General features: G+C 50.8%; 1 protein-coding gene across 1 annotated transcript in view; it reads right to left on the bottom strand.

Annotated features, from left to right (window-relative positions):
• Zc3h4 (zinc finger CCCH-type containing 4) overlaps positions 1 to 12,172 on the bottom strand; it is a 32,064-nt gene that overhangs the window by 11,749 nt on the left and 8,143 nt on the right. The window contains exons 3-8 of the mRNA XM_090322731.1: positions 4,861 to 5,080; positions 4,501 to 4,611; positions 2,361 to 2,580; positions 956 to 1,110; positions 289 to 385; positions 62 to 204 (exon numbers count right to left, since the gene is read on the bottom strand). Of these exons, the coding sequence (XP_090178857.1) occupies positions 62 to 204; positions 289 to 385; positions 956 to 1,110; positions 2,361 to 2,580; positions 4,501 to 4,611; positions 4,861 to 5,080 (946 nt within the window). The remainder of the gene's footprint in view (positions 1 to 61; positions 205 to 288; positions 386 to 955; positions 1,111 to 2,360; positions 2,581 to 4,500; positions 4,612 to 4,860; positions 5,081 to 12,172) is intronic.

Genomic DNA, 12,172 nt, shown 5'->3' with positions numbered 1-12,172 from the left:
AGACCCTGAGCCCAAGCCCAGGACTGGCAGAAAAAGAAAAAAATAGGAAAAGTCCACTCACGCCCATGTCATCATCGTAGAAGTCTTCATCATCGTTCATCCCACCCTTGTTCATCCCTCCTCGGCTGCCGCCTCGTCCTCGGCCCCGGCTCATCCCCTTCCCTCGGCCGCCTCGGGAGCCCCGGCCCCGGCCACGACTTAACCCTGCAGAGAGAGGGGAGCAAGAAGATCCCTCACGCTTCCAGACACCCGGAAGCCCTCACCCCACCTCCCAGGCCCCAGACCCACCTCGGCCTCGGCTGTCCTTGGACCGGCGGTACTGGTTCAGTTCTTTGGAGTACTCGTCATACTCATCGTCTCCCATCAGCTCCTCACTTTCTCCATACTGCAATTCCAGAGAGGGAAGGGAAGAAGGGAAACACCTTGCCTACATACGCTCTACCTGCTTCTGGAGGGCAGGGGATCTGGGGGGAGGACAGGGGGCCACCTCAAGGGCAGGACCCCTCCCTTCCTCTGTGTCGCCTCCCTCCAGTGCCACCAGGCACAACAGAGAATGAGACGATGAAGAACCCGAGACTCAGTGGACACGGACAAGGGAAGAGCACAGGACAGAGACCTTGACGGGCAGGCACAGGACAGACAGACAAGTGTGGAAATGTGTACCCAACTATGCACACAGAAAATACTTCTACAGGATTGGGAAATGTCTGTCTTAATCATAAAACTCCGGCATAGCCTATCATCTGATACTTTTCTGTTTCAAACCATGTGAAGGTTTTCTCTACTGCAAAATGAATCTTTATAAATGTATTGCTCTGCAACTCGAGGCTTCCTTTCCTTCAGGGCGTCGTCCCCAAGTCCTTCCACCTGGGCGGCTCAGGGCCCAGAAGCACTGGGGGGGGGGGGGGGACACCAGTCACACTCCTGCCCCAGAGCCACACCCACTGGCACTTACTTCCATCTCTTCATCGTAGAAGTCCTCTTCATCCTCCGGGTGGTCTCCCATAGAGCCTCTGCCCCGGCCACGGCTGCCTCGACCCAGGCCCCGGCCTCGTGCTCCTCCTCGGCTTCCTCGGCCTCGGTAGCCCCGACCTCGGCCTCCTCGGCTGCCTACAGGGCAAATGAGATCATGAAGCTGCAAATACCACCAGCAACAAAGAAAGGAACCTGCCTCCTGCTTCTCAGCTAGCATCACCATCTTCCTCCTCCTCCTCCTTCAGGAAGCCTTCCCAGGTGGCCCAGGTGGGCCAACAGTGCCGTCTCCTCAACAGGGTGCCTCAGCCTCGAGACACAGGGCTCCTCCACCACTCACTACCCTGCCACTCAGCTGCCCCATGTGGCCAATGAGCATTGGACACACGGTTGGGCCAAAGTTAAGAGATGATGCTGAGTATAAAACACAACACACTGGACATCAAACACTTAAGGGGGAAAAGAGGGACCACAGAAGACCCCCGACCTGTCCCAGATGACTTTGTACAACAACAGGACTGAACGCATCGGCTGATAAAGAGAAGGTCATGTGTTTCTTATCACTTTGTGGATGTGGTTCTAGAACATACAACTGCATGGTAGCTTGCCTCCCCTTCCATAGACAGCAAAGGTCTCCAAAGCACAACCTGCCCTAGGGAGGTGTCCCAAAAAACAAATGAATGCCAAACAAGTGGAGCAATCAGTTGGGACTTAGGCAGGGGTCACAAGGCTAAAAAGCTGAGCCAGGGGGCCAGGAGTTTGGCCTAATGGTAGAGTGCCTGTCTAGCATGCACCAAGACCTGGGTTCGATTCCTCGGTACCACATACATAGAAAAAAAGCCCGGGAAAAAAAGCCGGAAGTGGTGCTGAGGCTCAAGTGGTAGAGCTCTAGCCTTGAGAAAGTCCAAGGACAGTGCTCAGGCCCTGAGCTCAAGCCCAGGACTGGCAAAAAAAAAAAAAAAGCTGAGCCAGAAGATTGCAAAGAAGGCCACTCAGGCTGAGGTCATTTTGCCAGGAGAGTAGGCTGGCAGGTCTGTCTGTAGGGTGGGGACCTCCCTCACCCACCTTCCTCCCACCTCCCAAGGCCTGCCAGGTTCAAGGTCCAGAGGTGTGGCAGGTACTGGGAGTGGAGGGCTGGGGAGGAGCTGGCAGTCAGCCGTCCCTGGCAGGTCTAAAAGTGGGTTGTCTCCCAGCTTCCTATTGGCCTGGAACCATGCCAAACATTCCTACCCGCTTTCCTCTCCCCCATGAACTATGCCTATGGATAAGTAATTGCAGGCTTCTCCTCCAGGACCCGAGGCCCATGAACAGTCTCCAGTCTGCCAGGGTCTGCACGACTGCAGGCTATGGCTGTTGCTGTGACCCTAGGAGAGCTGCAGGGCACTTACCTCGGCCCCGGCTGCCCTCCTTGGCACGCCGGTACTGGTTCAGCTCTTTGGTGAAGTCATCATAGTCTTCCTTGCCCATGTCCTCCTCCTCGTCCCCCTCATAGTCCCCGTACTGCTCGTTCTCATAGTCCTCATACATGCCGTAGCCCTTGCTGTCCATCTTGGAGTACGACTTCTTGGGCAGCGGTGCAGAGTGTGATGAGGAGTACTGCTGGTGTGACTGCGAGTCAGAAAGGAGGAGGCTGAGCCGGTGCCTGGGGCCTGGGGCCTGGGGCCTGCAGTCAGGACCACACAGGTCTCCACGGCTCCCCGAGGGAAGCAACCGTCTGGTGTCTCTACTGCTCCAGCAGTGCATGGGCGAACCAGCCCTACACACTGTGGGGAGAGGTTCTCCCTAGTGGGCAGAGGGCTTCGCTGGACACTGGCCCCACCATCCCCAATAAACCAAAGGGGCACCTGCCATAATGCAGAGCAAGTGCACTCAGGGAGAGGTCTGCAGGAAGGAGGGGCTCTTCAGTCTCAACCTTTCTCTCCTAGATCCGCTGGGGGCAGGTAACAGAGGGGCTGGTTTTGTGCTGCAATCCTCAGATCTTGGCCTCCATAGTAGCGGATGGGCATGAGCCATCAGCAAGAGCCCAGATGGTCTGCTTCTGTTGTTCTTCCTGTCGTTTGTTTTTTTGGCAGTCCTGGGGCTTGAACTCGGCTTGGACCCTGTCCCTGAGTTTCTTTTACTCAAGGCTAGCACTCTACCACTTGAACTGAGCCACTTCCAGTTTTTTCTGTTTATGTGGCACTGAGAATTGAAACCCCCCAATCTCACTTTTTTTTTTTTTTTTGGTCAGTTGTGGGGCTTAAATTCTAGGCTTGGATGCTTGTCCCTTGTTGGGGACCGAGTATGGGGTCAGTGACCTTGGACCTGCACAACTGAGTACACAGGGAAGTAAGCTGTTATCATGATGACTTTGGGCAATGTTGATCGCTTCTCATTTAACTATTTGAGACTTGATTGCTGTTTTGTACAAATGTAACCCTTGGCATTTTCCTGGTTTTAAGAAAAGTATTTAAAGTTGGAACTTGAAATAAACTGGTGCTACAGCCTTAAGCTTGCCTTAGGCTGGAGTCCTCCCGACCCCATCTTTTTCTTGTCTTCTTTTCCCTGTCTTCACCCCCAAGGTCAGGATTCCTGGCTCGCTGCTGGCTGGCTCCAGCAGTCCCTGACCTTTTCAGCTCATGGCTAGCATTCTACCACGTTGAGCCAGCACCACTTCTGGTTTTCTGATGGGTCACTGGAGACAAGAGTCTCACGGACAATTGTGCCAGGCTGGCTTTGAACTGCAATCCTCAGATCTCAGCCTCCTGAGTAGCTAGGATTACAGGTGTAAACCACCAGCACCCGGTGGACCCAGGGCTTTTATGCATACAAGGCAACCACTCTACCACTAAGTCACATTCCTAGCCCCTATTCTGGTTCTTTTTGAGACATGGTCTCTCTTTTTGCCTGGGCCAGCCTGGCCCATGATCCTATTTATATATCCCTAGCTGGAATCACAGTACCTTGCCATTCTGCTTGTTAGCTGAGATGGGTTCTGGCCAACTTTTCTCTTCAGATCCCTGGCCTCAAACTGGCATCTTCCTGATCTTAGCTTCCAAGGAGCTAGGGTTACAGGCATGCCCCATTTTGCCCAGCTCTGTCTTTATTGAGTATGGTGTGTAACCTGTAATCCTAGCATAGGAGCAGAGACAGAGCCAGAGACCCTGTCTCATATACAATGACAAAAAAAGCGCTATCTTTTCAACATTTCTTATCAGAATGTGAAATCCAATTTGTTCCTATGGGTGTTCTGGTGGAGAGTAACATACACATATTAAATACCTTCATTTTGTGCTTAACTTCAAAAATGTAATGGAGTGTTTAGCTTCACACCATGCAACCTTTTAGTCTCCTGGCCATTTCTTCTCTATTTCCCTCAGACATATAATCCTATGACTGTGGGGAAGCCTCGACACAGAGAAGGCGTGAGAGCAAGCCCGGGGGAGAGCAGCACTGCCTGGGCACAGAGCTGAAGGCTCGATGTCCCCCATGGGTGGGAATGAGAACAGTACCAGGCATTCTCACACGGAGAGGCTGGGCAGCACTTACCGGCACATAAGGAGGGCTGTATTCCCGGTACTTTCGATGTCCCTTCTCGCTGGGACTGAAGTCAGAGTCATCTGAGAAGTCGGAGAAGTCATCACTGGAGGAAGCATGGCGCTGCGAGGACAGGGGAGGAGGGAGTGAGGCCGCTGCAGATCATCTGAGCACAGTCCAGCCCTGGGGCCGGCGGGGCTGGGACAGACAGGTGTTTCTGCAGCACCTCACCTAGGGGCACCCAGTGGCAATGGAGCATAAGCTACTGATTTAAGTCTCCATCCGCTTGGGGGCAGGAAAAGCCACAACTGTTGAGTGCCCTCCAGGTGGACTGGCGGCCCGTGCCCAAGCAACTAGCCCTCCTGCACCCACCTTGTGCTTGGATTTCCTCCTCTTCTTGGACCTCCTTTTCTCCTTCTCCCGCTCTTTCTTCCGTTTCCTCTTCAGCCTCCGGTGAGACTTTTCCTCGTCTGAGTCACTATGGTGCTTATCCCCCTTCTCTTTCCGGCTCCTCTCTGGTCCCCCTGGGGCATCCTGGGTCTCTTCCACCCCATCGTCTTCCAGTTCACCTTCTTCCAGCTCCCCATCTTCCCTACAAACCAACCCCAAAGCTGGTGTGAACATGGGCTGGGGAGCAGACCCTGAGGACTCTGGGCTAGCAGGGTCGACAGGGTAGAGGGCAGACTGTGGTGGCAACTGTGACGACAGGCCTCGGAGGCCATTCCTTACCCACGTCCAAGCAGAACCCTGCCTGCAAGCCAGGCTATACTTCCAGCAATCAGGAGGCTAGGGAAGGAGGGCTGTGAGTTCCAGGACTAGCCTGGGTGTGTAGGGTGTCTTGGGCTGTAAGACTCCTTCTCAAAAGGGAGACCCTGTCATGGAGTCTACATGGCTGGGAGGGGCACCGGTGAGACTCACTGGAATAATGCCGGGAAGTGAAGACTGTAGTTTAGAGGTACAGAGTTACCTAGCATGTGTGAAGCCCTGGGTTCTAGCCCCAGCACTACTATCATAAATAAGTCAATATAGACACTGTTGCTAACACAGTGACAAATCTACTCTGGAAATTCCCACCGTGCTGCTCTTAGAAAAAAGCAGCAGCTGTGGTGCTCCCGTGAGTAGAAGTGAAGCCTCCTTCTCTCACAGTAGGCCAGGAGCATCTGGAGTCCTTTCAGCCATGCCCCTTCCAGGGAACCTGGACTCGAGCCATGCTCAGGGCACCCCAGTCCCTACAGATGCTCAGCAAGCTGGACATGAGCTGTGGACACTGGGGAAAGGCCCATTGCTCTGAACTGCTCACAGGAAGGCCTAACCCTACCAATGGCCTCCAGAGAAGTCCCATGACAGCCGTGCATTAAGTGCTCTGGACTGACCCTGCTCTTTTCCCCTTGCCTCCAAGTATCCCTCCTGGCTCCCTTCTGAAGTCTTCCTTTCTCTGTCAGCTTTCCCAGTCACCCTCATGTCCAGCACTTTGAGACCTAACCTGACCAGCATGCTCCCAGACCTGACCAGTCAGCTAGCCAACAAGTCCCATCTAACCAGCTCTGAGGGATGGGGGGAGGGGGAGGATACAGGTTAAGGAAGGGGCAGGTAGAGAAAGAATCCAGAGTTCAAGCCAAACCCACAGACAGAGTTCTCACAAGTACAGGACTTGGTAAATAAAACATTAACAATTGAAAAGGTTTCCAGAGACCTGAGGATTGAAGTTCTAAGCCAAACCAGGCAGGACAGCCTGAGACTTCTATCTCCAATGAAATCACAGAAAGAGCTGGTGCTGTGGCTCAAATAATAGAGCACTAGCCTTGAGCAAAATGAGCTCAGGGACAGTACCCAAGCCCAAAGTTCAAGCCCCAGGACAGGCAAAAATAAAAAGAGCTCCCAGGCTTAGTGTGATGATGCATACCTGTAATCCTAGCTTCTAAGCAAGCAGAGGCAGGATGCTCTCAACACAAGGCTACTGCAAGACCCTATTTCAAAAAGAACTTGACTTTAAGGCCTGCCTAGATTACAATGAGACCCTGTCTCAAAACAAGAATTTCAAAAAAAAAAAAGGGCTAGGTACCAATGGCTCACACCTCCAATCCTAGCTACCTGGGAGACTCTAATGGGGGGAAATCACAGATGGAAACTAGTCAGGTTAGAAAGTTTGTAAAATCCCCGGGCATGGTGGCTCATGCCTGTAATCCTAGCTCTTTAGGAGGCTGAGATCTGAGGATCGTGGCTCAAAGCCAGCCCGGGAAACTAAACTCAGTGAGACGCTTATCTCCAATTAACCTCTAGAAAACTGGACGTCGTACTGTGACTCCAGGGGTAGAGAGGGGAGGAGGGGAGGAGAGGCTGAAGAGAGCCAGCTTGTCACCACTATGTTATGGGAAGGAGAAAGGGGGCTGGCTGACCCATTTAGGTCACAAGTTACCAACCTACCTCCCTGAACTTTCCTTGAAGGAGAGAGACAGATAAGAAAACAAGACCATGAGGCGTTGTCTATGACCTAGAAGGCTGGCTCCATGCAGCCAAAGCTGGAGAGCAGACTCAGACAGGCATGAGGCCATCTGGAAATAGGGTGGGAGGAATGCAAAGTCTTAACCATCACCCAGAATGATTCCAGAAGCCCTTTTCATCCCTTCCCAGGCGGAGACCCATCCACTAAGCCTGTTTAGCCAAGCACAAGGAGGGCACCAGACAAACAGTCCAAGCATGTCTGGGCTGAGTGAGAATCAAATGGACAAGTTTCTAAAAAATAGGTTATGAATACTAAGAATTTTGTTTTCCTAGGATTAAGAAGCAAAAACATCATCCTAAGCCTGGCTGGGATGAGGAGGGGCTCTGGGACAACACGCCCAAGGCCATGACAAGCCATGCCCTTCCCCACCCCCCAGAGCCCTCCAGTACTCTTGGCAGACATGCCCTCCAGGCAGTGTGGCCTGAGTCAGCTGTACTTTGCTCAGCCCTGCTCCACAGACGGAGCAAAGGAAAGGAAGGCCCTGAGGGAGGGAAGGTTGAACTCCTGAGGGCCCAGCACAGTACACAAAGGCGCACTCCACCCAACAGCAGCCAGGTTTAAGTCGTGCCACTTCACAGGCTGCCAGCAAATCCATGTCAGAGTGGGATTAAATACCGAGGGAGCATGCTTAATAGACTGTGACATAATCCCCCAAGAAAAGTGGGGGAGCGCCGCTGGGCTAATCGTTTCACTCTAGACCCGCCAAGCTCTCTAGGGAGGGAGAAAACCCTGCAGTGCTAGCCTGCTCAGAGACTGTTTTATTCCCAGGGCCTGGACTGGCAAGGCCCCACCTGGCTATGGATGGGCTGGCTGACAGAGCACCAACCACACAGGAAGACTTGAAGCTGGCCCCTCGGAAGAAAGGGGAAGAGGCCAGTACCTTGCCTCCAGGCCACTCTGCCTCAAACCTCCTGGAAAAAAACTTCCAGGGCGTCAAGTTTCCATTTTCAGAGTTGGCTGCTGTTCCTCTTGGGTCAAAAAATAGATGTGAAAGTCCAGTCTGAGCAATACCTCCTACCCAAGTCCACAGGGCCCAGCACACACCATGGGCTTGGCAAAAACAATACTCGGCAAGGCAAACCAAACAGCTCTGCCTCTCCTCTAGCATGTGCCCTTACTAGGTTACTTGAGCCTCTGTTTGCTCATCCACGGAATGGAAGTAGCTATCTACCTTCATGGCAGAGGGGTTACACGATAATGTGGACAAAGCCCTTGATGTGGGGCCATCTCAAAAACTGGCCACTTCCCACAGGGATAGCCAGAGCCGCTGGCATGCGACTACCTGGCAGTTTCTGAAAAGCAATATCTTATCCATCTCCTCCAGGACACCACTGGCCACTAACCAACAAGCTCTAACTCCTATGGCCTGTTTATCCATGACTGTCCCCTCCCAACCAGCGCTACTGACAAAACCACCAGGCAAGGTGGTATATGCCTAGAATCCCAGCTACACAGGAGGAAGGAGGATCACAGTCCAAGACCCAGCCTGATATGAAAAATAAACTCAAAACAAAACAAAAAAGTCAGGGGGAAGGGGTAGGGGTATGCAGCTCAAGTGGTAGAATCTAGCAGCACAAAACCCTAGTGGTACCAGAGTTCAAATTCTGGTACCACTAACAAAACCAAACCTGACAAAACCCGCATCTCCCCTTCCTGAGCTCTAACCTATATGGCACCAGAGAGTATCAGAGTGGCTAGAAGGATGAGACCCAGAGCTCATAAGGGGACATTATGAGAATAAAGTTTGCAGAACGGCAAGAGGGATGGATGAAGCTGAAAAGGGCCAACAGATTGTGGCTCTACCAGGTTTAGAGGGGGGAAAAAGAAAAGAGAGAAGATGCATAACAAAAAAAAAAAAATGGAAACTCGCTGGAACAGTGGCTATTACCTGAAGATCATGAGGCGGCTAGGTTAATGTGAAGGTCGGGGTTATGATCATTAACTGCCCAGACTCTGGACAAACTGCCTGGGTAGGCTCTGAATGACCCATTAACTAGGGACAAAAATTACAAGGAAGCTCCACTTCCTCAAATGCTTAACAAGAGGCCTAAGTGCAGAAGTCCAGGATCGCAAGCCGACCCTGCGGGACAGCTGGTCACTAGGAGCGAAGGCACAGGCACAGGCCCTTCCTTTAGACTGGCTGGGGCTGGTTGCCTAAGGCCCCCACAGGGAGGGGAGCTCAAAGAGGGCTTTTCAGAGCCAGGAAATTCTTGAAATACACCTCTGGGTCTTGCACATGTTTTTCAGTGTCCTTACTACCAAGTTCATCAACCAGAAATCAAGAGTGAACGGGCTCTGCCCCAACCCATCAGTGTTCTCACAGGTGGTCATAACCTGCTCTGTGATGCTGCACCATTTCCATGACAACAAATCCACATCACGGTGAGCAGCCCAGGGGTGGCAGGCACAAACCAAGCATGGGAGAAGAGCACCCTACAACCTTCCCTTCAGTTTGAGCATGCTGGCCACATGTGGTGGGCACCGGGATCCAAGCCTATAGCAGGTGACACACAAGGGAATGGGAACAATCTGAACCTTACTGGGTATCTGAGACATCAGCAGCTTATTGTTAATTCTACTAGGAATTAACAGGTAGTCTTCTGTTCATCTATTCTGGTAATATATTCATACATAAATAGATGTATATACGCACATACATACATTTATACGTATAACATACATATAACCCCCCCCCTTTTTTTTGCCAGTCCTGACCTGAGCACTGTCCTTGGGCTTTCTCAAGGCTAGAGCTCTACCTGAGCCACAAAACCACTTCTGCTTTTTTTTTTTCTATGTATGTGGTACCGAGGAATTGAACTCAGGTCTTTGTGCATGCTAGGCAAGCACTCTACCACTAGGCCAAACTCTGGCCCCTATAACTCCCCTTTTAAAAAAATCCTTCAGTTAGAACAATTGTACCTAAAAATTCAGGGTGAAGTGAGATGGATTTGTTCTAAAAGGAGGTGGGGCCAGGTAGCAGTAGCTCAGGCCTATAATCCTAGCTGCTCAGGAGGCTGAGATCTGAAAATCATGGTTCAGAATCAGCATGGGTGGGAACATCTATGAGGCTCTTATTTCCAATAAACTACTCAAAAACCTGGAAGTGGGTGGAGCTAGGGCTCAAGTAGTAGAGCACCAGCCTCCAGCAAACAAACAAAAAACCCTTAGGTAGTGTCTAGGTTCCCAGTTCAAGCCCAGGACTAGCACAAAAATAAAGAGGCCAAGTACATCCTGCCATCCCAGCTACTCAGGAGGGGCAAGCAGGATCATGGTTGAAGGCCAGTCGAAAATTAGCAAGACATTAGATGACATCCAAGGATCTCGGTTCAAAGCCAGCCTGGACACAAAAGTCTACGAGATCTCCCCCACCCCCACCATGTGAAGCTCGAGCTCTGGCCCTGGGCACTGTCCCTGAGCTCTTCAGCTCAAGGCTAGGGCTCTACCACTTATGTCACAGTGCCACTTCCAGTTTTCTGGTGGTCCATTTAAGATAAGATTCTCACAGACTTTCCTGCCCAGGCTGGCTTTGAACTGCAATCCTCAGATCTCAGCCTCCTGAGTAGCTAGGATTACAGGTGTGAGCCACCAATGCTCACATTATTTTTCTCAGGTAGGATTTCACGCTAACTTTGTCAGAGCTGGCCTCAAACCTCTATCCTAATTTCTCCCAAGTAGCCCAAATGGGTCACTTTAGCTGTTGTACTGATGGATGTTCGTCCCTGTGAGGGTACACTATGGTGCTGTGCCTCAAAGTGATAGAGCACTAGCCTTAAGCCAAAGAGCTCAAGGACAGTGCCCAGGCCCAGAGTTCAAGCCCCATGACCGACAAGGAAAGAAGAAAGAAAAAAAAAGGACAGAAAATAAACAAGGCTTTATGTTATAAATAAGCTGGATATAGTGGTACCAGTCCAGGCAAAAGCATGAAACTCTTATCTAAAAATGTATGGCATGGAATGTGGCTCATCTAGCATACATGAAGCCCTCAGTTTAATTCCTGGGTACCTTATACACACACAAAAGCCAGAAGTGGTACTGTGGCTCCAGTGGTAAAGCCTTGAGAAGGCTCAAGGACAGTGCGCAGACCCTCAGTCCAAGCCCCATAATTGGCACAAAAAAAAAAAAAAGCATGGCTCAAGTAGTAGAGCTTTTTATTTTTAGCACAAACAAAGCTCAAAGCTCTAAATTCAAAATCCCAGCACTGTAACACAACAAAAAATAAGAGGAAGGACATTTGAGCAGTCTAAGGAATAATCAACACACAGAAAGACATAAGTAGTCATAGCGGTAACTTAAACAGGCCTCACACCATCATGGTGGTACACATCTGTAATCTCTGTCCTGAGGTGAAGCAGGAGGAGAATCAAAAATCCAAGATCAGCTTGGGCTGTGCTTGCCATAGCAAGACTATAAAGAAAGAAAAGAAAAGTGGGCTGGGAGTGTGGCCTAGTGGTAACGTGCTCACCTACCATACATAAAGCCCTGGGTTCAATTCCACAGAACCACACACACACACACACACACACACACACACAAAGCTGAAAGTGGTCCTGTGGCTCAAGTGAGAGAGTGTTAGCCTTGAGCAAAATGTGTCCAAGGACAGCGCCCAGGCCCTGAGTTGAAGCTCCAGGATAAATTAATTAAAGAGGAAAAGAATAGGAAATCAAAAGAGACAAGCAATACAAATCTAAATTCCTCTAATTCCAAAATCCTCCATGGAAATGTGTTTTATCCCCAACAGTGTGGGTATAAGAACTTCTTCAGAAGCCTCAGAAAGCTGACTGACCAAGGGGAGGGAGAAAAAATACCTGCTGACACAAAGTTGCCAATTTCTTGTCCAAGTAGCTTTTTCTTCATTCTTACACCTCCAAAACAGGACAAGTTCAAAAGCAAGACAGTTCTCAGAACCAAGTTTCTACTGGCAGATGAACCCTCAAGACCAAGTTTAATTAATTTCCTCTTAAGAGATGTGAACGCTAGTAAAGCAAATGGTTAAAAGTGCTGCAGCCCTTTTCCAAATATGGATCTGGAGCTTTCTGACTGGCCAGACCTAAGATGCCCACACTGGACAGATAACAGTGGCTCTGCTGGGAGGCAGCTGCCTGTGTCACCCATGGGTCTGTGTTCCTATGATTACTCTGAGGCTCCATGTGGCTGGCAGGGCCTACCTGGAATCCCAAGGAA

The sequence above is a fragment of the Megascapheus bottae genome, chromosome 31 (assembly GCF_031878675.1).
Source record: "Megascapheus bottae isolate mThoBot1 chromosome 31, mThoBot2.hap1, whole genome shotgun sequence".
Taxonomy (NCBI): domain Eukaryota; kingdom Metazoa; phylum Chordata; class Mammalia; order Rodentia; family Geomyidae; genus Megascapheus; species Megascapheus bottae.
Note: the sequence above shows the minus strand (reverse complement) of the source record. Positions and strands in the feature narration are given on the sequence as shown.